General features: G+C 41.8%; 1 protein-coding gene across 4 annotated transcripts in view; it reads left to right on the forward strand.

Annotated features, from left to right (window-relative positions):
* Positions 1 to 23,141, forward strand: part of Adipor2 (adiponectin receptor 2) — a 63,012-nt gene that overhangs the window by 17,452 nt on the left and 22,419 nt on the right. The window contains exons 1-2 of one of the 4 annotated variants that reach the window (XM_057779500.1): positions 3,413 to 3,665; positions 22,450 to 22,708. In XM_057779500.1, the coding sequence (XP_057635483.1) occupies positions 22,538 to 22,708 (171 nt within the window). In that variant the 5' untranslated portion in view covers positions 3,413 to 3,665; positions 22,450 to 22,537. Of the gene's footprint in view, positions 1 to 3,412; positions 3,666 to 3,921; positions 3,944 to 22,449; positions 22,709 to 23,141 lie in introns of those variants that run through there. The other 3 variants (XM_057779483.1, XM_057779507.1, XM_057779492.1) reach the window with 3 other exon arrangements.

Here is a 23,141-nt window from a genome sequence, read left to right on the forward strand (position 1 = left end):
TTGTGAGCCATCTTGTGGTTCTTAGGTTTATTTTTGTATTTCTATGTTTCTCAATTGTTGCTAGGTTTATTTTTTATGACCCACTTTATACATTGTGTAGCGCTCTCTCTCTCTCTCTCTTCTCTTCGTTTCCCTACTTTTCAAGACTTCTTACACCTTTTGAACTCTGCTGTGACCTCTTCACCCTTTACAGCCATTCTGTGTTCCCACACACACACCTACTGTGTGATGCATGCTACAGTCTGAGAGTTACCGTTTGCCTTAGTCAGGGCTATCATGGGACGTGGGAACACTGGACAAACCGCTGCCACTGAAACCTCCATACCTTGAAAATTTGTTGGCATTAATAAATTCTGACATGTGGAAGGCACAAATGTGTTTGTTTATGTTTCTGAAATAGCACACTCAAGACATTATCTACTTTTTGGCTTTTTGAGACACGGTCTTCCTATAAAGCTCAGGCTGGCCTTAGCCTTCCCAGTCATGGGATTACAGGTATGTACTTCCATGCCCTGCTTGGAAATTTTAAGTCATAGACACAGGTTTCTCAACACTCCAGACTAATTTTGGTTTCCAATGGCAGAATAATGTTTCCATTAGTTATGGAATTAATTAGCAGTTATGGGACTGGAAAGATGGCTCAGTGTTCAAGAGAACCTGGGTTTGGTTCTCAGCACACGTATGAGGAATCCGATGCACTGTCTGTCCCCTATAGGCACTGGACACACATGGTGTACAGACATACATGCAGGTCCAACACCTATACAAAAATAAAAGTTAATCTCAAAATGTTTGTTTTAAGCAGAAAACATCTTATTTTTCAGAGGAGAAAACTGAAACCAATTTCAAACTGGTGTTAAAATTCACAATGGTATCTAGAATTTTTGCTTTGAGAGTTGCCCTACCATTTGGTTATGACTTTAGAATTTTAGAAATGTCTTCTATTTTCATTGGCTATTGACTTGACTATCACAATGGTGACTAACTCTGTCCTAGGAGTGAGTTCAGTGTCATTATGCCAGCCACAAGTCACCGAAGCTATAGTTGGGCTATGAATGTTACTCAACCAGTGTTTTGTCCTCCTTGCTAACAAATTACAGAGGTGACTCTATCAAACTGGCTGTACCAGAGGGCACTGTTGGGTCATGGTGACTGGTATGGGGGTAGAAGGAAGTGTCTTTTGTTGCTGTAGGAGGTGCAGGATTTACTTACTATGGAAAGATGTAACACCTTAAGATTGAAGAGACGGGGCACATGAGCTGGCGCAGCGGGTAAAGGCACTTGCTAATGATGCCACGCCTGATGATTGAAGTTCAACCCCCAGACCCACATGATGGAAAGAGAACAGATTTCACCAAGTTGTCCTCTGACTATGGCATCTGAACCCATTAAAAAACAATGGAGGGAAGGGTTGGGGTGTCGCTAAGTAGGAGGCTTGCCTAAACATTCACACTGCCCTAAACTCAATCTCCAACACTTCAGAAACAAAGAAAAGAACAAACACAATAAGAGAGATTCTGATTCTGAAGATCTGTAACTGATACCAGAAGACATTGAATACTGCTGAAAATCAATAACTAAGTCATAGTCAGGGAAAGAGATCTGGAAAAACATCTGCTTTGAAACATTTGATGGTACCATTTAGGAAGTGATAAGGATGAAGCCAGTGTGGCAATGGGACTCAGCAATGTCCCTTGGGGCTAGGGAGAGTAGCAAAGATCCTTATTAGCTGAGAAGGTGTGAGCATTTTGAGGAAATAAGGTGGTTTGTTTCATCATTATAGAAGCATCAGAAATTGCATGGAGTGATTTGAATGAGATCACTTCAACAGAGACCAAGTGAGAGGTAGGAGGGAAAATGGATTTGCTCTCTTTTAAGCCTGTTTTAGCACAAGATGGGTTGTTCCTAGAGGAAAAGTTCTTTGGTCAAAGAAGAGTCTTTAAAAGAAAGAGTTGCAGGGAAGATTTGATGGGGGTTTTGTTTTCTTTTGTTGAGGCAGGCTCTCATTCTAGCCCTGGCTGACTTGGAACTCCTCCTGTGACCCCGGTCATCCTACAGCAGCTTCCCAAGTGCTGGGAATTAGGGTGCAAACCCCATCTGGCAAGATGGAAGGTTTTGGAAGATGTTTTTTGGTTGGTCTTTCTATCATAAGCCTGTTATCCTTAGGGCACATTTTACATTAAGCCCCAACAATCTTTTCAGCTTTGCCCTATTTAAGTTGGTATTGTGGATCTTATTTTTCCCTCTTAAGTTGGTGATGGAATCCAGGCCTTTGGATTCCATCAAGTGCTCTACCATTGAGCTATATCTAGAGTTATGGGTCAAATTAATTCCCTGCATTCGGCTTCTGTTGTTGTAGAAAGGTACAATTGTCTTTCTTGATCTTAGTCTCCAAACCTTTGTGTCTTCGTTGTTGTTGAGACAGGGTCTTATTCTGTATAGCCAAGTCTGGCCAGGAACTTGCTATGTAGAACAGGCTGACCCGAAACATGCAAGATCCTCCTGCTTCAATCTCTCTGGAGCTTTTCTTTGTTGGGGAGCTTTCCAGGTCTGTTTCCCCCCATCCCCCATCATCAGACTTCAGCTTCTCGGACCTATTGTGGTCCAATGGCAAGGACAATAGGCTGCCGACATAGGCTTCCTCTAAAATCTAAACTAAAGCTTCTGAGTTGAATAGGTACTAAGTTTTGACCTAAAGAGTGTGAAAGATATATTCCTCTTATAACTGAACTCGAAGAAACCATTTTTCTCTGCAAATCAGCGCCTACATTTCTTTGATCTGGTTCTTAATAAGGCAGAAATAGGAAAGCTCACTCGTCGCAAATCACTCCTTCTGTGTAAACAAGACAGAATGCTTAAGTCGTTTGTAAGCGACCATTACTTTAAGACCATCTAAAATAGTTTTGAATTAGACATTTTAAGGGTTCATACATATCTTCTAGAAGTAGTAGGGCATGGCATATTCATCATACGTTAATACAGTAATAAAAACAAGCCCTACTGTTTGAGGAAGAGTTGACTAAGGCTTTCGGAATTCCGAAACCTTCACAAGACGACGCCTAGCATTATGTTGGTCGCTGACACAAACACACTCTCCAGCCCGAATCTTTAAACTCTGACTCGCACCCACGGACATCGAGAGAAGCACCCCCGGCCGCGGCGGCCCACCCCTCTGCCGATCTCTACGGGAAACATCGAGGAAGCTGGGTGAGTTGGGCTAGGGGCTTTCTGCCCGTACTGTTTACATTGTGTTCCCGGCCGAACCACAACTCCCAAGATGCACCGGGGTTCTAAAGCCACCGGAGGGGAGGCTTCCGGTTTAGACTAGCACGGCTGCGCACGGGGTGTGGTCTTACTGGCTCGACCCGCCTCGTGCGATGCACGTCACGGCGACGCGCGGGCGCGGGGGCGGGGAGACGCGGCGGTGGCGGCGGCGGCGGCGGTCGCGGCGGCGCGAGCACAGTCCCGACGCGGTACCGCGGTGGCGGCAGCGGCGGCGGCGGCTCCAGCGAGCGGCCCCCTCCCTCCGCGCCCCCTCTCCCCTCCCCGAGGCGCTGCTTCTCGAGGCGCCGGAGCCGCGCGGCTAGGCGGCGGCCAACTCGGGTGAGGGGCTGTGGCGCGAGCGCGGCTTCCCGGGCTCAGCAGATTGCCGGGGTCGGAGGGAGGTGAGGGCTGAGGGACAGGTGTCCCCGGCGCGGGCCGGGAGCGCGCGCCTGGCCGGCTCTGAGCTTGGCCGGAACTCTGACCGGCGGCCGCGCGCCCGCTGCGGGGACCCGAGTGGCGGCCAGGGCGGGGGTGGGGTGGGGAGGGGGCTGGGGCCGCGCTCCGTGCAGCTGCGGTGGCGGGCGCCTGCTGTCCTTTGCCCCCCGCTCCGACTCTCGTCGCCTTCGGGGCCGGCGTTCCCGTGACGGCCTGCGCCGAGAATGCTCCCGCCCCAAGTCTGGTTGGTGTCTTCTGTCACTTCTAGGGATTTCTCCAGCCAGCCTTGCTTCGGAGGGGTTGCGCTCAGCGCTACTTTTCCAGCCACTGGGACGGGAAGGTTGTCCTCACCTCTCCTTCGGTGGCGCTTCTGGCAGCCGCGGCGGGACAGTTCTTGGGCCGGGTTCCTCAGCCCCTTTGGGTTTTTATCTGCCAGCGTTAGCTTGCTAGGGAATTGCTGGTAACGGTTCTAGACTAAGTTTTGAAGACAGCGTTGGATTAGACAGTTGATGCATTTCTTCCTTAGGCTTTTTTGGCCTTGACGCAAACGTTTGCTTTTGGAGTTTGAAAACTTTTTGAGTGGGTTGGGCAATGAATTTTTTTTTTTTTGGTAGATTATATGGCCAGTTGGGATTTGATAGGTACAGTGCTTCACCGGAGGGTTTAATATTTTAGTAGGACGATCTTTTAGATTTATTTTTTCTTCAGATGTCTCATTTAAAAAAAAGCTTCAAACAATTAAAATGATCGGTTTATTATTGTATGTACTCATTATGTGTGTGTGTCCGGGGGGGATGCGTGTGTCCATGGTATGCTAGTAGAGGTTAGAGGGCAACGTTATGGAGTTGGTTCTCGTCTATATTTATGTGAGTTCTGGGAGTCAAACTGAGGTGGCCAGGCCTTAAAATTTTGCATAGCAAGGTCCTTTACTCGCTTAGCCATCTTGCCATCTTTCATTCTTCCGTTATTATCGTGACTCTATTATCCTAAAGCATACTGCCTACCGCTACTCACCAAGAAACAAGTTAAAAATACTGCCAAGTCTTTATTATACTTAAAATTATTAGATCATAAAACTCTTCCCAATTAAGTGGTTTCTTCCCCCCCCTTTTTTGGGGGGGGTGATAACAGGTTATCACTCTGTAGCCCAAACATTTGCCTCAGACTAACAATCTTGCTTTAGCCTTCTGAGTGTTGGCATGAGTTGTCTACCACGTTGGGCCCTAGTGAAAAAGTTAAAAGGAACTTGCCTCAACCTAGCTTTTTGTTGTTGTTGTTGTTTTGAGACATGCTGTATCTGTGTAACTCAGGCAAGCCTTAGATTCTTACTATTGCCTCTGACTCCAGAGTCCAGGTATTATGGACAGATGGTCTACTCAAAACTTTTTATTCTCTTTTGAAACATGGTTTCACTGGAACTCACTAGGTAGACCAGGCTGACTAGAACTCAGAGATCCACCTGCTTCTGTCTTCCAAGTGGTGGGATTAAAAGTGTGCACCATCACCACCACCACTCAAAAAAATAAACCTCAAAGTCTTAATATTTAAAGGGGAGTTATTTGTCAGTTCTAAAGTTTCAATTGCCTTTTTTTTTTTTTTTTTTTTTTTTTTTTCTTTAGTGAATATTTTATGATTTTATTATTTATTTTATTTCACTCACTTTGAGAATTTCATACATGAACATTACATCATCTTTACTCCATTCTTTTCCCCTTCCAGCTCCTCCTGCCCTCCGCCACTCCCTTTCAAATTTGTGACCTCTTCTTAATTATTTTATATATATATACACACACCCCCACAAATACAATATACTATGTTCATTTAGCATTGCTTATATGTGTATGTGTTAGGTGCTGACCACTAAAATTATTTTCATTTTAAGTTTCTCCTACTAGTGACTTGCTTTCTGATCTTTTTTTTTTTTTTTTTTTTTTTTTTTTTTTTTTATTTTTTATTCTTTTTTAATTAAAATTTCCACCTGCTCCCCGTTTCCCATTTCCCTCCCCTCCTCCCAAATATTGCCAACGGTCTGAGCTCTTAAGGTCCAAATGAGGAGCAGAAGGAGGGAGAACAAGAGCAAAAAATCAGGACCACGAGAGATGCACCCACCCACTGTGACAGTGGAACTGATTTATTAGGAGCCCACCAAGGCCAGCTGGTCTGGGACTGAATAAGCATGGGTTGATTCCGGACTCTCTGAGCATGGCGGTCAACGAAGACTGATGAGAAGCCAAGGACAATGGCACTAGGTTTCAATCCTAATACATGAACTGGCTTTGTGGGAGCTTAGCCTGTTTAGAAGCTCACCTTCCTGGACGTAGATAGAAGACCTTCGTCTTCCCGCAGGGCAGAGAATTTGGACTGCTCTTCAGTATCGAGAGGGAGGGGGAATGGTGTGGGGGGAGGAGAAGAGGAGTTTCAATTGCCTTTTTACCAGAAGCTACCTTAAGATCTTGTCGCACATCCAGCTCACTTCTGTCCTGCCTATAGAATGTGGTAGTGCTGACTGTGAGTGAACTCTGACCCAGAATTATTTCAGCAGCAGGGACTTCCACAGTAGGCCTTAGCAGGTTGGTGGTAAATTATGAAATTTGAGAAATTCAAATTAAATATGGAAGATATTTTCCCCAGTGTCTGTCTGTAACTGGCTACCCACCAGTTAATATTTCAGGCTTTGGTCTACTTAGTAGCAGATCTTATCTTCTGTGGATGAGAGTAAGATTTCCAGAGCTTAATGAGTTTGTGTTTTTCCATCCTTGAGCTCATTGTGTAAACTTAAAAACGGATGGATTTTTTTTTTTGCCCATGAGTAGTATCAGTTTATGTAATGCACTTAGTATAAGTCATGTTTTGTTTTCAAAAAGGAAAATACTTTCATTTCCTTTATTTCGGAGGTTGACTTAACAGCTTCCAGGTCAAGTCCTGCAGGCTGCCTGCTGTAAAGAAGGTTTTCCAGGGATATAGCACATGCAGTGTTTAGGTAGTATCTGTGCCTGCTGGGATATAGCACATGCAGTGTTTAGGTAGTATCTGTGCCTGCTGGGATAGAGCACATGCAGTGTGTAGGTAGTACCTGTGCCTGCTGGGATAGAGCACATGCAGTGTGTAGGTAGTACCTGTGCCTGCTGGGATAGAGCACATGCAGTGTGTAGGTAGTACCTGTGCCTGCTGTTGAGGTACAAAGTTGAGTTGCTTCATAGTTGTCACAGAGACTCATAGACTGTAAAGCCTGAAATTTTTATTATCTAGCCCTCAAGAGAAAGAAGAAAGCCAGTGTGGTGGGGGCTGCTGGCTTTGTTTATATGTGCTGACTGCTAGCCTAGCTCCAAGTTCAGTGAGAGACAGTATCTCTGAGGAATAAGGTGAAGAGTGATGGGCCGAAAGCCTAATGCCCTCTATGGTGTGCATGGGCATGAATTCATTCCTTCCCTCCCCCTGACACACACAGTTAGTTGTTCTTCGTTTCTATTTTAGTCTGTCTCCCTTGGGCATTCTTGGATGCTCAGTTATTTTCTTTGTTGTACTTTGTAGATTTTTCTGAAAGTTACTGCAGCTTTGGATCTCTTACTCCTTGGGCATGTTTGGCTTCTTGGAGGTTTCTTGCTGCATCTTTCTGAAACAGAAGTCCTTTGCCGCCCACTCACCCTTGATGTCCTTGTCCAAAGTGGGACTCCCCTGCCATCAGCATTCTCATGCTTTTTCACAGCCTTTAGAACTTGGAATCTAATCTTTAGCATTCAGCTCCCATATTTTTGCATCTTTGATTTTATGTAGACTTCTGTGGGCTTGCCTAAAACTTCCAAGGCAAACATTTGAAGATTCAGAAGAAATATATCAAAATAACAGCATACATTATCACTTTTGGGGCTGTGTATGGTGGGGGAAGGATAATGAGAAGGGGGTATATGTGACCTAGAATCACCACTTTTTAAAAATCTTGTTTTATGCTAGACTAAGTCTTGAGCAAGTCTTTCAGACCTGGCTAGAAAACTTTGGGCTGTTAGTTTTTGTTGTTTGTTTGTTTGTTTTTTAAATAAATATGTGTGGCAGGTATGCATTATTGTTTAGGGAGCATGCATTCCATGGCACACATTTGCAAGTCAGAAGACAACTTTGGAGTTGAGTCTGTTCTATTTTTATATGAGTTCTAGGGATCAAACTCAGGTCATCAGGCTTGCTCACCAAGTAACTGCCTCTATAACTGCTGAGCTGGCCCTATTATCACTTAAAAAAAAAAAAAGCCAAAACATGAATATTAATTACTGCTGGTAGGATTGGCCTCTTCCCCACCTTTTTTCTTATTTTTTTTTTTTTTTTTCTGACTCTGAGTCTGGTCATTTAGCCTAAGTATAGCCCAGGCTGGCCTTTGGACTCTTGATCGTCTTACCTGGCCCCCTTGAATGCTTGGCTCATTGGCACTGTGTCCAAGTGACAGAATGTAAACAGAACTGCTCATTCATTTCCCAGCCACCCAGACCCAAATAATCACACAGAAACTATATTAATTATAACACTGTTTGGCCTGTTAGCTCAGGCTTCTCATTAACTAACTCTTAAATCTTAAATTAACCCATTTCTATTCATTTATATTTTACCATGAGGCTCATGGTTTATTATCTCTTGCTTTTTGGGCAGCTACATGGCATCTGCCTCCTTTGGCAGCTGCATAGAGTCTCTTTGACTCCACTTACTCTCTATACATCTCTTCCAGCCTGGCTATATTCTGCTCTGCCATATACTGAAGCAGCTTCTTAACCAATGGCAATAAAACATATTCATAGTATACAGAGGGGACTCCCACATCAACAGAATTCTTGACTAACTTGGTTGGTCACAGTTATAAACTGACTGATCATTGGAACTACTAGATGATAAAATGCTTAGGCAGCAGTCAGAAGTGTTGTTACTTTGTGTTTGTGGAGACAGAAGACATAGACATTAGGAAGCTTATGAATTCCTACCTCTCTGGTGATGAGCTCTCCAGAGCTTTGTCTTCATTTTAAACTCCTTCTTAGAGACTCAGTGTGGTAGTACAGTCCCAGCTCTTGGGAGGTGGAAGATGGGATCGGGAATTCAAAGTTATCCTTTGGCTACGTAGGATGATCATACCAATCTGGAACTCATGAGACCCTGTCTCAAAAACCAAAAGAGGGATGGTGGCATGGCTCTAGAGATTCAGCTTAGTAAAGTGCTTTCCAGGCAAGCATAAGGACCTGAAGTCAGCTTTGAGAACCATATAGAGTAGTTGTGCATGGCGACTGGACAGGCGGATCTCTGGGGTTTATGGGTCAGCCTACAGGCATAACTGTCAAGTACTGAGTGAGAAACCCTGTTTCCAAAACCGAGATGGAAGGCTTTCAAGGAATGACAAAGGAGGCTATCCTGTGGCATGTGACTGACACTCTCACATCTACACATAATACCTGCAAATATATGAGTACGGATGCTTTTGGTTCAGGGAGATAGTGGAAAGAGAGAACCCTTTTTTACAAGTTGTCCTATGACTCACATGTACACCATGACACGCATGCACATATATTTACAAAATAAGGTATTAAAACACTCTCCTAAACCCTCATGTTCTTTAAAAAAAAAAATGCTTTACATAGACTCTTTTATGGCTTTTGGGCAAAGCTTTGGGGATTGCAAATCATGTGAGTAGTTGAAAAATTAAAGCCATTTTTTTCTTAATTTGTGTTTTGGACATGTTCATAATCTTTTCAGTTTCATGTTTTGTACCTTCTTCCCCATGATATTATGATAAGGTCTGTTGCTCCTTTAGCCTTGGATTTGGAGGCACCGTCTGTTTCTCCTTTCTCTTTCCTTAGGAAGAAGTCACAGCAATGAGTTCTGTGTAGTATTTCCTACCTGTGACCTCAGCATTCTGTGTGCTAAGGCCTATGAATTGAGAGTTCTGGGCCAGCTTCACCTAAGTCACAAGACTGTCTGATTTAAAGAAAAGTAAAAGGCAAGGAAGCAACCACTGTCTTAGTGTCTTAGAGAAACATGCAGTTGTGATAACACTGTCAGTTTTGACATTGCATCCAGAGAAATCTCGGCTGTACTTACATTAACGTCACAACATGGCATTCATGAAATTGCATCTTCATTCGTTTTGTTATGTTTTATACTTGCATTATTCATATCAGTCATGATAAAATATATAAAATTTGAGAAACTTATTAGAGCACCTAGGAAACTTGATTATTGGAGGAATTCTTCAGTGAGATCATAGCTTTATCAGGTGTTGCTGCTAGAAGGTCCGTATTTCAGGCATAATTGTAGGAAAGCAGATGGCCAGCTCTTGAGGAAAGTTACCTAGATGATCTGGGGCAGCAGTGCCCAACCACCTGTAAATACCAGGCGCTCATGTTTTTGCTGGGTTTATTTGGTTGTAACTTGGTTTCTCCACATTGAATTTCTCCCATCTTGGCTGTGGCCTAGAATTGTGCTTCCCAATGTGAAGTAGCACTTGGAAGCTCAGCAGGTGATGCTATATTATAGTCACTTACAGTAGTGTATTTTAAAAAAAACAATGTTTATGGGTTTCGTTCTGTGTCAGTAAATTGTCATCTGCCCTGTTTTGTTTGTTGTTTTGGTGGTGTTGGGAATTGAATATAGGTCTCTTGACACTGACCTACATCTCTAGCTGCTGCTGCTGTTTTTATATTTTATTACCTTTTGACATAAGAGTCTTATGGGGTAGCCTAGGACTGGCCATCAACTTTGGATTCTCCCATTTCAGTCTAAGTGCTGGAATTACAACCATGTGTCAGGTATTACCACCTCCTGCCCCCGCTTTTCCTAGTGTTTTTGTTTGTTTGCTTGTTTTATTTTGACACAGTCTCCTGTTTCCCAAATTGGCTTTGAACTCACTATATAGCTAAGGATGGTTCTGAAACTCCCAATCATATTGTTTTCGTCTCTGGGTGCTAAGATTGCAGGTCTGTACCACATCCCATTAATTTTTTCTTAGAACTTACTACGTAACTAAGGTTGGCCTTGAACTCATGACAATACTACCTTGGCCCCAAGAGTATTGTGATTATAGATCTGAGTCATCACACCTGGTCATACACTATGAATATAGTCATTAGTCTAACATTTGCTCTAATTTTGATAGGCATTTGAATTGTTGCCAAATCAGACCTGGTGGTGCAAGCCTGTGATCCCAGTTATTTGGGAGTCTGAGGCAGCAGAATCACAAATTCAAGGCCTGGCTGTATACTTTATTGAGACTGTCTCAAAAGTAAGAAGAAAAAGTGTTTTTGGATATGTAACTCTGGTATGAGCTGTTTGTTTGAGTTTGGGGAAAAATATTGAGGACAAAACTAAGCCCTAGAAATAAGAATAGTGATGTGGAAGAGGCATCACATGTGTCTTCTAAGACCTCACACATGTGTCAGTGAAAAGGCTATTGAAACCTTGGATGGTTAAATTGTCTGACATATTGCCCTTTTAAGATCAGTAACTTATGAATTACATTTAGAATAATAAATCTCACTTGTGGTTTAATTAGCTGGAGTAGGTGCAATAACCGTTCCAGCAGGTATCGTGTGCACTTGGGGACATGTGCTTGGTTTAGATCTGATTTAGGTTAAATGCTGAAGAAATATGCTTAAATCAAAAAGTTGTTTAGTGTAAATCACAGACTGTGTGCTCCATGAAGGTCCTTGGCTGTTCAACAGCCCCATGGGACAGTGGGTGGACAAAGACAGCATCTCCTGTTCAGGACAGAGGGCTTGTTGTCCACGGCCTTAGTGGCGGATCTGGGCTGGGGGCAAACTCCTCAGCCGCCACCGCCTCAGCCCCCCGCCCCCTGTGTCTCCCTACCAGCCCAGTGCTTCCTCGAGCACAGAAAAAGCTGGACCCCAAAGTCAGCCAGTAGCGGCTGATCAGGGCCACTGTGTGGGAATTCTATGCCTGAATGAGCACGGCATAGCCACCGTTGGCCAGAGCTGCCAGAGACTCAAGTAGCCCCACGTTGGGCGCCAACTGTAGTTGTTTGCTTGATTTGGGAAATAACCAGGCCAGCTTAAAGATAAACAATTATTTTATAATTATTATAAGGGGAAACTTACATCACAAGAATGGGAAGTCCGACTTCCACTGTGTCCCACGGGAATCACCCAGAGTGCATGCACCTGGTCTGTCCCAGTTTTTCTTCCTGGGCTCCAGGTAGCCACGCCTTAACTAGGTTCCACTTTTCTTTTTTTTTTTTTTTTTTGGTTTTTTGAGACAGGGTTTCTATGTGGCTTTGGAGCCTGTCCTGGAACTAGCTCTTGTAGACCAGGCTGGTCTCGAACTCACAGAGATTCAGCTGCTTCTGCCTCCCAAGTGCTGGGATTAAAGGCATGTGCCACCACTGCCTGGCTAGGTTCCACTTCTTAAAGGTGATTGGTTAACAGAGCTTCCCCCATCAGTGGTAGAGAACTCGCCTAGTATGTGTGGGGTCCTAGATTTAATCAAAACCATAAACTACCAAAAACAATCAGAATTATTCCATTTTTTTCCTGTGATAATATCAATGCTAGGGCCAGCTAGGTGGCTCTTCAGGTAAAGGCATTTGCTGCCAAGCCTGATGACCTGAGTTTGATCTTCAGGGCTGGCATGGTGGAACTCCTGCAAGTTGTCCACGTATACTCTCACAGCTAAATAGATATAATACCCCCTCCCCCTCAAAAAAAAAAAAAACCCTAATACTACATTGAACATTCCTCATCAGGACTTCTTGCTCTTGTATTTAAGATATTTGGTGGGTTGGTGATGGTGTGTGTGTGTGTGTTGCTGGAAATTGAGTCCAGAGCCTCATGTGTGCCAGGCAATGCATTCTGTTTTTGTTTGGAGACAGGGTTTCTGTTTGTGATAGAACCCTGGCTGTCCTGGAACTTGCTTTGTAGACCAGGGTAAAGCCTCGAACTCACAGAGATCCACCTGCCTCTGCCTTCTGAATGCTGGATTAAAGGCGGTCGTCACCATGGGCTAGGTGAGCACTCTTACATGTACCTACACTCTCAGTCCTGCAAATGTTTTTATTCCTCAGACACAGGGTCCTGCTGTATATTCCAGGTTGTCCTTTAACTCAGTATGTAATCCAGTTGATTTTGAACCCCAATTTTGCTACCAGAGTGCTGAGATTATAGACGTGTACAGCCCTACAAGTGCTAATAAACTGTGTATGGGGAATCGTTCGGGGTGTGGTGTCAGTTTAAGGTTAAGACAGAAAACATACGTAGTAGGTTGGATTGTAGGCAGTAAGGCAAAACGTGTGAAGCTGAAACTGTTTTGTATATGTGTATACTTACTGAGTTAGAAATTTGGTCCTTTGGGTCGGGGATTTAGGCCACTCACTAGTTTAGAGAAAATACTTGAGTCAGGAGTGGTGGCTCCTACATTTAATCCCTGGGGAAGAGGCAGGCAGTCTATAAAGTGAGTTCCAAGGCAGCCAAGGTTACATAGGAAAAACCTTGTCTTGAAAAACAAACAAAACAGAACAAAACAAAAGGAAAAAGAAAGAAAATACTTAAGCAATGTGCTGTTTTGTTAAAAGCCAGGTATGTTAATTGTTAGTGTTGTCAATGAAATAACCATATTCTAAATGGCTCAAACAACAAATTTGTTTCCTGAGTCCAAAATTCCAAGTTTAAAATGTCGGCAGATGGGCTGCTTCTCTTGTCTTGATGGTGTCTTTATTCTGGGCATGCATCACTAGTGTCTTTCTCTTATAAAAACATCAGTCAGATTGAATTAGAGCCAGGCACCCCCACCCTCTCCCGATTTTTTTCTGGAGACAGATTCTAGCTATGTAGCCCAAGCTGGTTTGGAGTTCACTGTGGAGACCACGCTGGCTTTGAACTGCCTCCTGAGGGGGATTAGAGACCTAACTATCACACCCCACACCCAGTCTAAGGGCCCTACTCTTACTACTTCAGTTAGCTTTAATTACCACTTTAAAGGCTAAATATAGTCTTAGAGGCTAGAGAGATTGGCAGAGAATTTGCTGTTCTTCCAGTCTCAGGGTATCCACTGCCCTCTTCTGGCCTCCTTGGACACTGCACACATGGTGCACAGATGTGTAAAAATGAAATCAAATCAAACCTTATGGCATAAGGTACTGGGGATTAGGGTTTCAACATAGGAATTTTGAAGGGATATGTATTTGTACCATCAAGGATTTTCTGCTGTGAACTTTACCCATGCTGTTCAGGTTATGAATGATGAACAAGATAGTTTTTTGCGGGGAGGCTGGGAGATAGGAAGATAATTTCAGAAAAGTCAGACACGATGGTCCAGGTCTTTAAAAATAACTCTTAGAAGATAGAGATAGAAGAATCAGGAATTCAGTCATTCTTGGGAGCCAGTGAGGTGGCCCAGTAAGTAAAGGCACCTGTTGCCAAGCCTAATGGCTTTAGTGTAATTTCCCCAAATTGTTCTCTCACTTCCACATGGTTGCATGTATGTGCCCCACCCACCAAAATAAATGACCATAATTAACAATAACACCAAGCCAACAACAACAGAGTCATCCCAGCTACATAGTAAGTTTTAAACCGGCTGGGTTTTGTAGACCTTATCTCAAGAAAACCCAGACACAGAACCTAAATAAGTGATGCCAGAAGGAAGGTAACAGCTAGGAAGACTTTAAACAGCATAAAGTGTTAACTAATTGTTAGGAGGAATGAGTCTGCTGTATTTAGGTAAAAGTGGGAAAATTAGCCTTTGCCCAAAAGGAGACCTTTTACCTGAGAGGTAAATGATAAGCGAGGTCTAATTAATTTCACTCCAAGGCCTGTTTTTAAATCATGAAGCTGTTAAGATTGCTGCGGGAGTTGGCAAATGCTGAAACCCTAGCACTGAGAACATAGAGGCATGAGGATCAAAAGCCTCAGGTACATAGTAAATTCAGGGTCAGACTGGCTTTTTAAAAGTGATTTATTTTTATTTTATGTGCATTGGTGTTTTGCCTGCATGTTTGTCTGTGTAAGTGTCTGATTCACTGGAATTAGCGTTATAGACAGTTGTGAGCTGCCATGTGGGTGTCAGGTCCTCTGGAAAGAGCAGCCAGTGCTCTTAATTGCAGAGCCATCTTGCAAGCCCTGAATGCAGATTTCTTAAGAGGAGCCCTAGAGCCAGAAAGACGTGGGCTGATATATTGAAATTGTTGAAAAGCAAAGCAAAACATGTATTTACCAAGAATTTCTGTATATCAGAACTGTCAAACATAAAGCAATTAAGTTATTTCTAGAGAAACAACTGCCGTGAGACCTGCTGTATAAGAAATGCCAAAGGAGAGCCCTTTGAGTTTTAAGTGAGCCACTGGCTGGTAACTTGGAGAAAATGGTGTGTGGTAAATGCAAAGTATTATGATGAAACCGTGAATGGATATTTTAACAAAGAAGTAGTCATAAAAAGGAACCAAAGAAATTTTGAACAATATAATAGCAGAGTTAAGGAAGTCACTAGAGTTTAGCAGCTTGTAACTGTTGCTCTCTATATAATTCATCTGCTTTATTTATAGGATTACAAGATGAAGGAATAAAATAATTATCTGTATTCATTTACATCCATTCATCTACCTATTTATTTATTTTAGACAGGTTTTGTAGCCCAGGCTTTGTAGTTGAGGATGAATCTGAGCTTCTGACCCTGCTTCTGCCTTCCAAGTGCTGGGATATAGACTTGTGCCACCACACCCAGTTTATGTGGTGATAGAGATGGAGGCCAGGACTTAGTATATTTGGGGCAAGCACTGCCAACTGAATTATGTTCCTAGCCCCAAAGATATAATTTGTTACTTCAGAAACATAAATCAGTGAGTGAGTGGGGAACTTTGTAGCAGTGTGTTTATAATGCAGTTGAAATTAAATTCATGTCTTAATCTGTTTTGTGTTGCTATGACAAAGTACTTTAGATAGGGGAAGAATAGACTTATTTTCTCAGTTCTCATAGCAAGGAAGCCCAAGATTCAGGCACTGGCAACTTTGGTGTCTGATGAGGACTGCTGGTTCCAAGAGGGTACTTTTTACTGTGCCCTCTGGAAAGGTGTATTCTTGCAGTAGTAAAGGGCTGTACTTTACTGTTGTCTATTCCTTGCATGTTTTTTTGTTTGTTTGTTTGTTTTTGTTGGAAGCTGGATGTTAGATCATCTGAATACTTGTTGCACCTTCCTTCTTCCTTCAAGGTTACTGTGCACTTGTTTATTTGCTTAGTGATTAACAGGCTTATTTTAGTGAGGTCTGTTTACTCCTTCTGTATCCTGCACCACTTGATCCCGGAAACCTGACTGGGGCAGCAAAGTTTTTGGTAACCTTAAGGTTAACCTAAATTGCCCCCTCCCTTTTTTTCCTCATTGTGATACAAGGTCTCACAATATAGCCTTGGTTAGTTTAGAACTTGCTATGTAGACCTGCAACTCACAGAGATCAGCCTGCCGTGGTGGTGTACACTTTTTAATTCTATCTAACAGTTGGAGGCCAGCCTGTCTACTTAAAGAGTTCAGGACAGCCAAGGCTACAACAGAGAAACCCTGTTTTGGAGAAAAAACCAAATAAAAGAAGTGTGCTACCATGCCCAGCTACCCACCCTCCCTCCCTCCCTCCCTCCCTCCCTCCCTCCCTCCCTCCCTCCCTCCCTCCCTCCCTCCCTCCCTCCTTCCCTCTCTGATTAACATTTTTTGAGCTTTATGTGTTTTTTTTTTTTTATATTTTTATTTTTTTTAGGGGGGGCTTCGAGACAAGGTTTCACTGTAGCTATCAAGCCTGTCCTGGAACTAGCTCTTGTAGACCAGGCTGGCCTCGAAACTCACAGGGCTCCACCTGCCTCTGCCTCCCAAGTGCTGGGATTAAAAGCCTATGCCATCACTGCCCGGCTTATGTATTTTTATTTTATGTGCGTAGGTGTTTTGCCTGCATGTATGTCTGTCTGTGCCTATATGTGCTTACATATGTGTGTACTGCTTGAGGAGGCTGGAAAAGGGCGTTGGCTCTCTTTGGAACTGGAGTTGGGATGGTTGTGAGCTACCGTGTGGGTGCTGGGAATCGAACCTAGTTCTTCTATAAGATCAGTTAGTGCTTTAACCACTGAGCTGTATCTCCAGCCTTTTCCTTTTTTCAAATCATCTTATTGTGAAGAACTTACAAATAAGAAACATTCAAATAAGCACTTGTCTAGATTCAAAGACTATACATCTAGTTTACCATTAGAATAGCCATTCTGAAGTTATGGAGCTTTGCTTTGAACTTTACTCTTTCATTGTACATTTTTTTATTCACTTAAATCTTCTATAACACTCTACCGCCAAATCTAAAACTAGAAAAATAATTAGCTTTATATTCTTTTTGACAGCTCATGTGCCTTTTCCTGCATTCTCTCCTTTATCACATATTATTACCCTTTCTCTCTTCTCCTTATATGTTATACTCTACCAACACATACGTTTATGTATTTTTATACATGTATATAATACAGGCTAGGATGCACCTATGACAGAATGTTTTTTCCTCCTTTCTGAGATTGGATGGCATTGCTTAACATACATTCTATATCCATTTTTCTGAAAAGTTTGTAATTTCACTTTTAAAAAGATTTTTTTTTTTTTTTTGCAGTAATGGGAATTTAGGCTCCACACATGAAGTAGATAAGGTTATTCTAGGTAAACACTATTATTGAGCTGTATTTCCAGCCCAAGATTTATTTTTAATTTTATATATATGTGTGTGTGTGTGTGTCTGTGTGTCTTTTTGTTGGTACATTCACGTGTTTGCCCAGGTTCCTGGAGTTCAGAAGAGAGCAGCAGTTCCCTAGAGCTTCTTCAGAAGGCTGTCAGCGCTTAATGTGGGTGCTGGGAACTAAACTTGCTTGGGTCCTCTGGAAGAACATCATTTAACTGCTGAGCCATCTCTCCAGTCTTGATTCACTTTTTCTTTTAGGGCTGGGTAGTATTCTGCTTTATATAGGTACCAGATTGATGGACAGCAAGGGCGGTTCTATTTCCTTGCTATGGTGCATAGAGTGGCAGTAAACATGGGAATGCAAACATCTAGTAGTTGGATAGAGTTCTCTGAATGTGTGCATGTCCAGGAGTGAAGTGGCTGGGTCATATGGAGTTAGGTTTTTAATCTTTTCAAGGCACCGCCAAGCTGGTTCACAGCTGTATTAATTTGCACTCCTACAAGTAGCCAGTAGGGGTGTTTTTCCAGATCCTGTCCAGTGCCTGTTAGATCTCTTGATGGTAGCCATTCTAACTGTACTGACGTGGTATCTCAGTGCAGTTTTAATTTATATTTCCTTGTGGCTAGGGATATTCAAACACTTAAAAAGTGATAAGGGCCATTGTATTTCTTTGGTTTTTAAACTATCCATTCAGTTTATTAGCCTATTTATTGATTGACAGTTTTGTTTCCTTGGAATTTAAGTAGTAAATTCTGAATATTAGCCCCTTGTGTGAAGCATAGCCAGTACAGATTTTCTTCCATTCTGTGGACTGTGTACTCTGCTGATAGTTTTCTCTGCTGCATACATTTTAGATTTAATGTAGCACTATTGACACTGGGACTTATTCCTGTGCCGTTTGTTAATTTTCTTTTCAGAAAGTTTTCCCCCATCCAGATGTCTTAAAGAGTATTCCTTAAGATTTCCTCTACAACTTGCAGTGTTTAACATTTCAAATTACGGTCTTGAAGTGAAATTTTCCCCCCGAGACAGGGTTTCTCAGTGTAGCTTTGGTGCCTGTCCTGGAACTAGTTCTTGTAGACCAGGCTGGCCTCGAACTCACAGAGATCCTCCTGCCTTTGCCTACCGATTGCTGGGTTTAAAGGCCTGTGCCACCACCGCCTGGCTTTGAATTGATTTTTGTACAAGATGAAAGATAGTAATCTAGTTTCATTTTTCTGCGGTAGATATCTACTTTTGCTAAGACTGTTTGCTGAGTAAGCTTTTTCCTAATATATGGTTTTGCCTTCTCTGTAAAAAAAATTAGGTATAGCTTTGTCAGCTCGTTACTGGATCATCTGTTCTATCATTCTGTTTGTTCTTAATGCCATTACCAGGCTGTTTTTATTACTGTAGCTTTGTACTATACTTTGAGGTACAGCTGTGTTCTTACTCGTTCGGATTGCTTTGGCTGTTTGTGGTTCCAGTGACTTCTTGGATTGCTTTTTTCCAAATCTGTAGACATGGCATTTGAAGTTTTGATCAGTATCACATTAAATCTATTTATTAATTTTGGTAATGTATCTCTTCATAGTATTAATTCTGCTGATCTAGGAATGAGGAAGATTTCTCTGTCCTCTAGTATCTTTTTGGTTTCCTTTTTGATATCACGAAGTTTTCAGTGTAGAGACCTTTCTATTGGTGTGTGTGTGGAGCACATATGCTATAACATGTAGGAAGGTCAAAGTAGAACTTGTATTATTGATTCTTCCTTTCTACCATGTAGATCCTAAATATCAACTCTGGTCATCAGTCTTGGCAGCAGATGCCTTTACTTGCTGAGGCATCTTGTCAGCCTGGATAAATACTGATTGTGTATTCTGCACATTTACTCTGCATATTAATTAGGCCTAAGAGGTTTCTAGATCTATAATTCACTTTTTAAAGGTTTTTATTTATTTATTTGGTTTTTTGAGACAGTTTCTCTGTAGCTTTTTGGTTCCTGTCCTGGAACTAGCTCTGTAGACCAGGCGAGTGTTAAACTCATGGAGATCCGCCTGTCTCTGCCTTTCAAGTGCTGGGATTAAAGGCGTGCGCCACCACCACCTGGCAATCTATAGATCTTTTTAAAAAGTAAAGAATTATGTCATCTACAAATGGATAGTTTGACGTTTTTTCCTTTTTATGTGTGTTTTTCTCTTGTCTAATTGGTATGGCCAAGACTTTGAGCATTATATCAAACAAAAGAGGAGAGAGTGGGCATCTTTATTTCATTGTTGATTTTAGAGGAAATGCTCTCAGTTTGTCTCCATTTAATGTTGGTATAAGTTGGTTGTAAATCACCTTGTTATTTAGAAGTATCCTCCATCTATTCCCAATGTCTACAGGACTTTTTGAATGTTCCAAGAGAGGGGGGAAAAGCCTTTCAATTTCTTTTGCTTAGGAGTTTTATAGGGAAACTGGACAAAGGCTGGGGTAATCTCTGTTGAAGTTGCTGAATTCTCCAGGGTATCTTGGATTGAACCCTTATACATTATGCTTGTACCTCTGACCCAGCCAAGAAAATGACTATACCACTTGCTCATCAGGTTAGAGTTGATCCAAACCTCCTCTGTCCATCTCTAGCTCACTCTACCTTGACCTTGACTGTTAGTCACTTGACCAGTGTTACTTCCCCCATTTGCCATTGCTACGCTCTCTGTGTACTCATGTATACATGATCAGCTTGCAACTGTACTGTGGCAGAGAGTTAACTGTATCCCAGTCACCAAGATGTAGCTGTAGTCTTGGCTACTCATATTTTAGCTCCTTGTCTATAGGGTGGTCTAGGGTTCATCTCTTAGGTGGAAGCTAATCATCATTACTTATAATCAAGTCTTTCAACTAGCTGTATTAGAAGAAAGAGTATAAGAAAAGACAGCAGTGCCATTTGTTCTCAGGAAATAAAAATGGTCGGTATGAGACAGCTTTGTAAACTGTGAACCTCCCTTCCCCACTTGGAACTGGAACTGGGAATTGAATTTAGGACCTTGGCCATGATAGTCAAGCTCTGCCATTAAACTATCGGTCCTCTCTCTCTCTCTCTCTCTCTCTCTCTCTCTCTCTCTCTCTCTCTCTCTCTCTCTCTCTCTCTTTTGATACAGAGTCTTTCCAAGTTCAGTAGGCCTCTAGCCTTCCACCCTCTTGCCTTCACCTTCTTCCTAGTAGCTGGAATTATAGCTCAATTAATTAAGTATAAACCATTAGCATTGTTTCTCTTAAAAATGGTCATTATTGCCGGGCGGTGGTGGCGCACGCCTTTAATCCCAGCACTTGGGAGGCAGAGGCAGGCGGATCTCTGTGAGTTCGAGACCAGCCTGGTCTACAAGAGCTAGTTCCAGGACATGCTCCAAAACCACAGAGAAACCCTGTCTCGAAAAACCAAAAAAGGAAAAAAAAAAAAAAAAAAAAAAAAAAAGGTCATTATTATTAATTTGCTACTTTCCTTTTATGATTGATAGATTCTCAAGTCTGGTGATAGTTAAAAACATTGTGTGTGTGTGTGTGTACGTGTGTGTACGTACACGTGTGTACGAATTACACTCAGGGCTTGTTTTTTTAAAAAAATTTATGTGTATGAGTGGTTTGCCTACATGTATATATATTGCACTACATGCATGTGTGGTACCTGTGATGCCACAAGAGGCATCAGATCCCCTGGAACTAGCATTGCAGATTGCCATGCACCATCATGTAGGTGCTGGGAACTGAACCTGGTTCCTGTAAAATCTCTTAACTGCTGAGCAATTTTTTTCTAGCTTGTGCTTCTTGCTTCATAAACTTTGAAAGTGACAAGAGAAGTCCTGTAGGCTCAAGTCTTTACAGAGACTCATTCTTTGGCTAGTTCTTAGTTTATGTGTCTCCATCAGTTTAACTTATACAGGTGCCACACATTTACATGTAGCCTTGCCTTGTCTTTATGGAGTCTAGACCTCTTTTGTTCCTCTTTTCCCTTTTCCAGAGAGAATGTTGTGTCTCAGCATTTCAGTGCATACTATCTTTCTTAATCTTTCCTTCTAGGTGGGTTAACTATAGTAATCTATTTTGTTATTCAACTGATTAAAGTACATTGTGTGCTATGAATGAAGAGTTAGATGAGAAGAATTTGAAAGGCTAGAACTTCTAGGGAATAAAATAATCACAGACTAGTTAGGAAAAAGATGATTTATGAAAGTTTTTACCACTTAAGGCCACTCCTGGGATTGCAGGTATAAAAAGGATATGCTCTGGTCCCAAGTTTCTTGCTTTTCATGGTAGTCAAGTTAGAGACCAGAGCAACTAAAAATGTCAGACATGAAACATGTTGAATATAAAATTTTGCTGGTATACACTTGTGTAAATTCAGAGATTTTGTCTTATTTTATAAAAACCGTGTGGGGAGTTTTGGTTTTCTTACTTGTAAAATAAAATTAGTCCTGGTCATTATTTAATAAAATTTAATAAAATCAAACAAATTTAATAAAATCAAACACTGGTATTTAAATGGAATTGGATATGTAAAACATGACATAATTTGTAAGCTTTCATATATTCTTTTTACATTTAGGGTTCTTTATTTTTGAGACATGCCCTTTCTATGTAGCCTAGCCCAGAGCTTGCTTTGTAGACTTGGCCTCAAGCTCAGAGATTCCCCTGCCTCTGTCTTCTGAGTGCTGGGATTAAAGGTGTACACTACCATGCCCAGCTTCAGTTAGGCATGCTTTTAGTTGAAAAAATGATAGGGTTGAAAAAAGACATAGAGCGTAGTAAAATGTGAGTCTTTTTGCTAAACCCTTATTTCTTATTTATGTGTTTCTATGCCAGGAGCATGGTTTTGAATACTTTCTAGTAATTGTATGTACATGAATTCATACAACCACATATTTTACAATTAACTTAAGTGGAAATATTACACATCCCTTTGGTTGATTGATAGATTTTGGCAATCTTTATTAGCAGTGGGTATAAATTTTTAAGAATATTGCTCTTTTTTGTGATTGAATTTTCTGTTCCTTGATTGTATATAACAATGTAGCTCCTGTGTTTTCTCAGTGCTCATGTCTATAACTTTTCTTTCCTTAGGGTCACCTCACTATCCCTTAAAAATCCATTCTCCCAAGAAGAGGGGACAGAAAGAAAGATCACTTTGTAAGAAAGGCTTTGGTATCCCATGAACGAGCCAGCAGAACACCGATTGGGGTGCACCAGGACTCCAGAGCCAGATATAAGGCTCAGAAAAAAGCACCAACTTGATGATACAAGGGGAGGTAATAATGACAGCCACCAAGGAGATTTGGAGCCCATTTTAGAGACATCTGTTTGTTCTTCCTATTATAAAAATGTAAGTTAAAAGTTCAAAGGGTTGCAAACAAGGCAAACATGGAGATGAGGGGTGATATTTAAAAAGAATACATATGTGTGATATATAATGTATTTCTCTAGTAGAAAGGTAGAGATGTTGACTTAGTATAAATATGTTTTTAAAATTTTATGTATGGTGTTTTTCCCGCATATGTCAGTACCATGTGTGTGTCTTGTTGCCTATAAAGGCCAGAAGGTGCCAGATTCCCTAGAACTGGAGATGCATATATGGTTGTGAGTCACCATGAGGGTGCTGAGACTTGAACCTAGATTCTCTGCAAGAACAGCATTGCTTTTTTGTTTGTTGGTCTGTTTTGGTTTTTCAAGACAGGGTTTCTCTGTATAGTGCTGGCTGTCTTGGAACTCACTCTGTAGACCAGGCTAGACTCAAACTCACAGATATCTACTTGCTT

Source organism: Chionomys nivalis, chromosome 1 (genome assembly GCF_950005125.1).
Source record: "Chionomys nivalis chromosome 1, mChiNiv1.1, whole genome shotgun sequence".
Taxonomy (NCBI): domain Eukaryota; kingdom Metazoa; phylum Chordata; class Mammalia; order Rodentia; family Cricetidae; genus Chionomys; species Chionomys nivalis.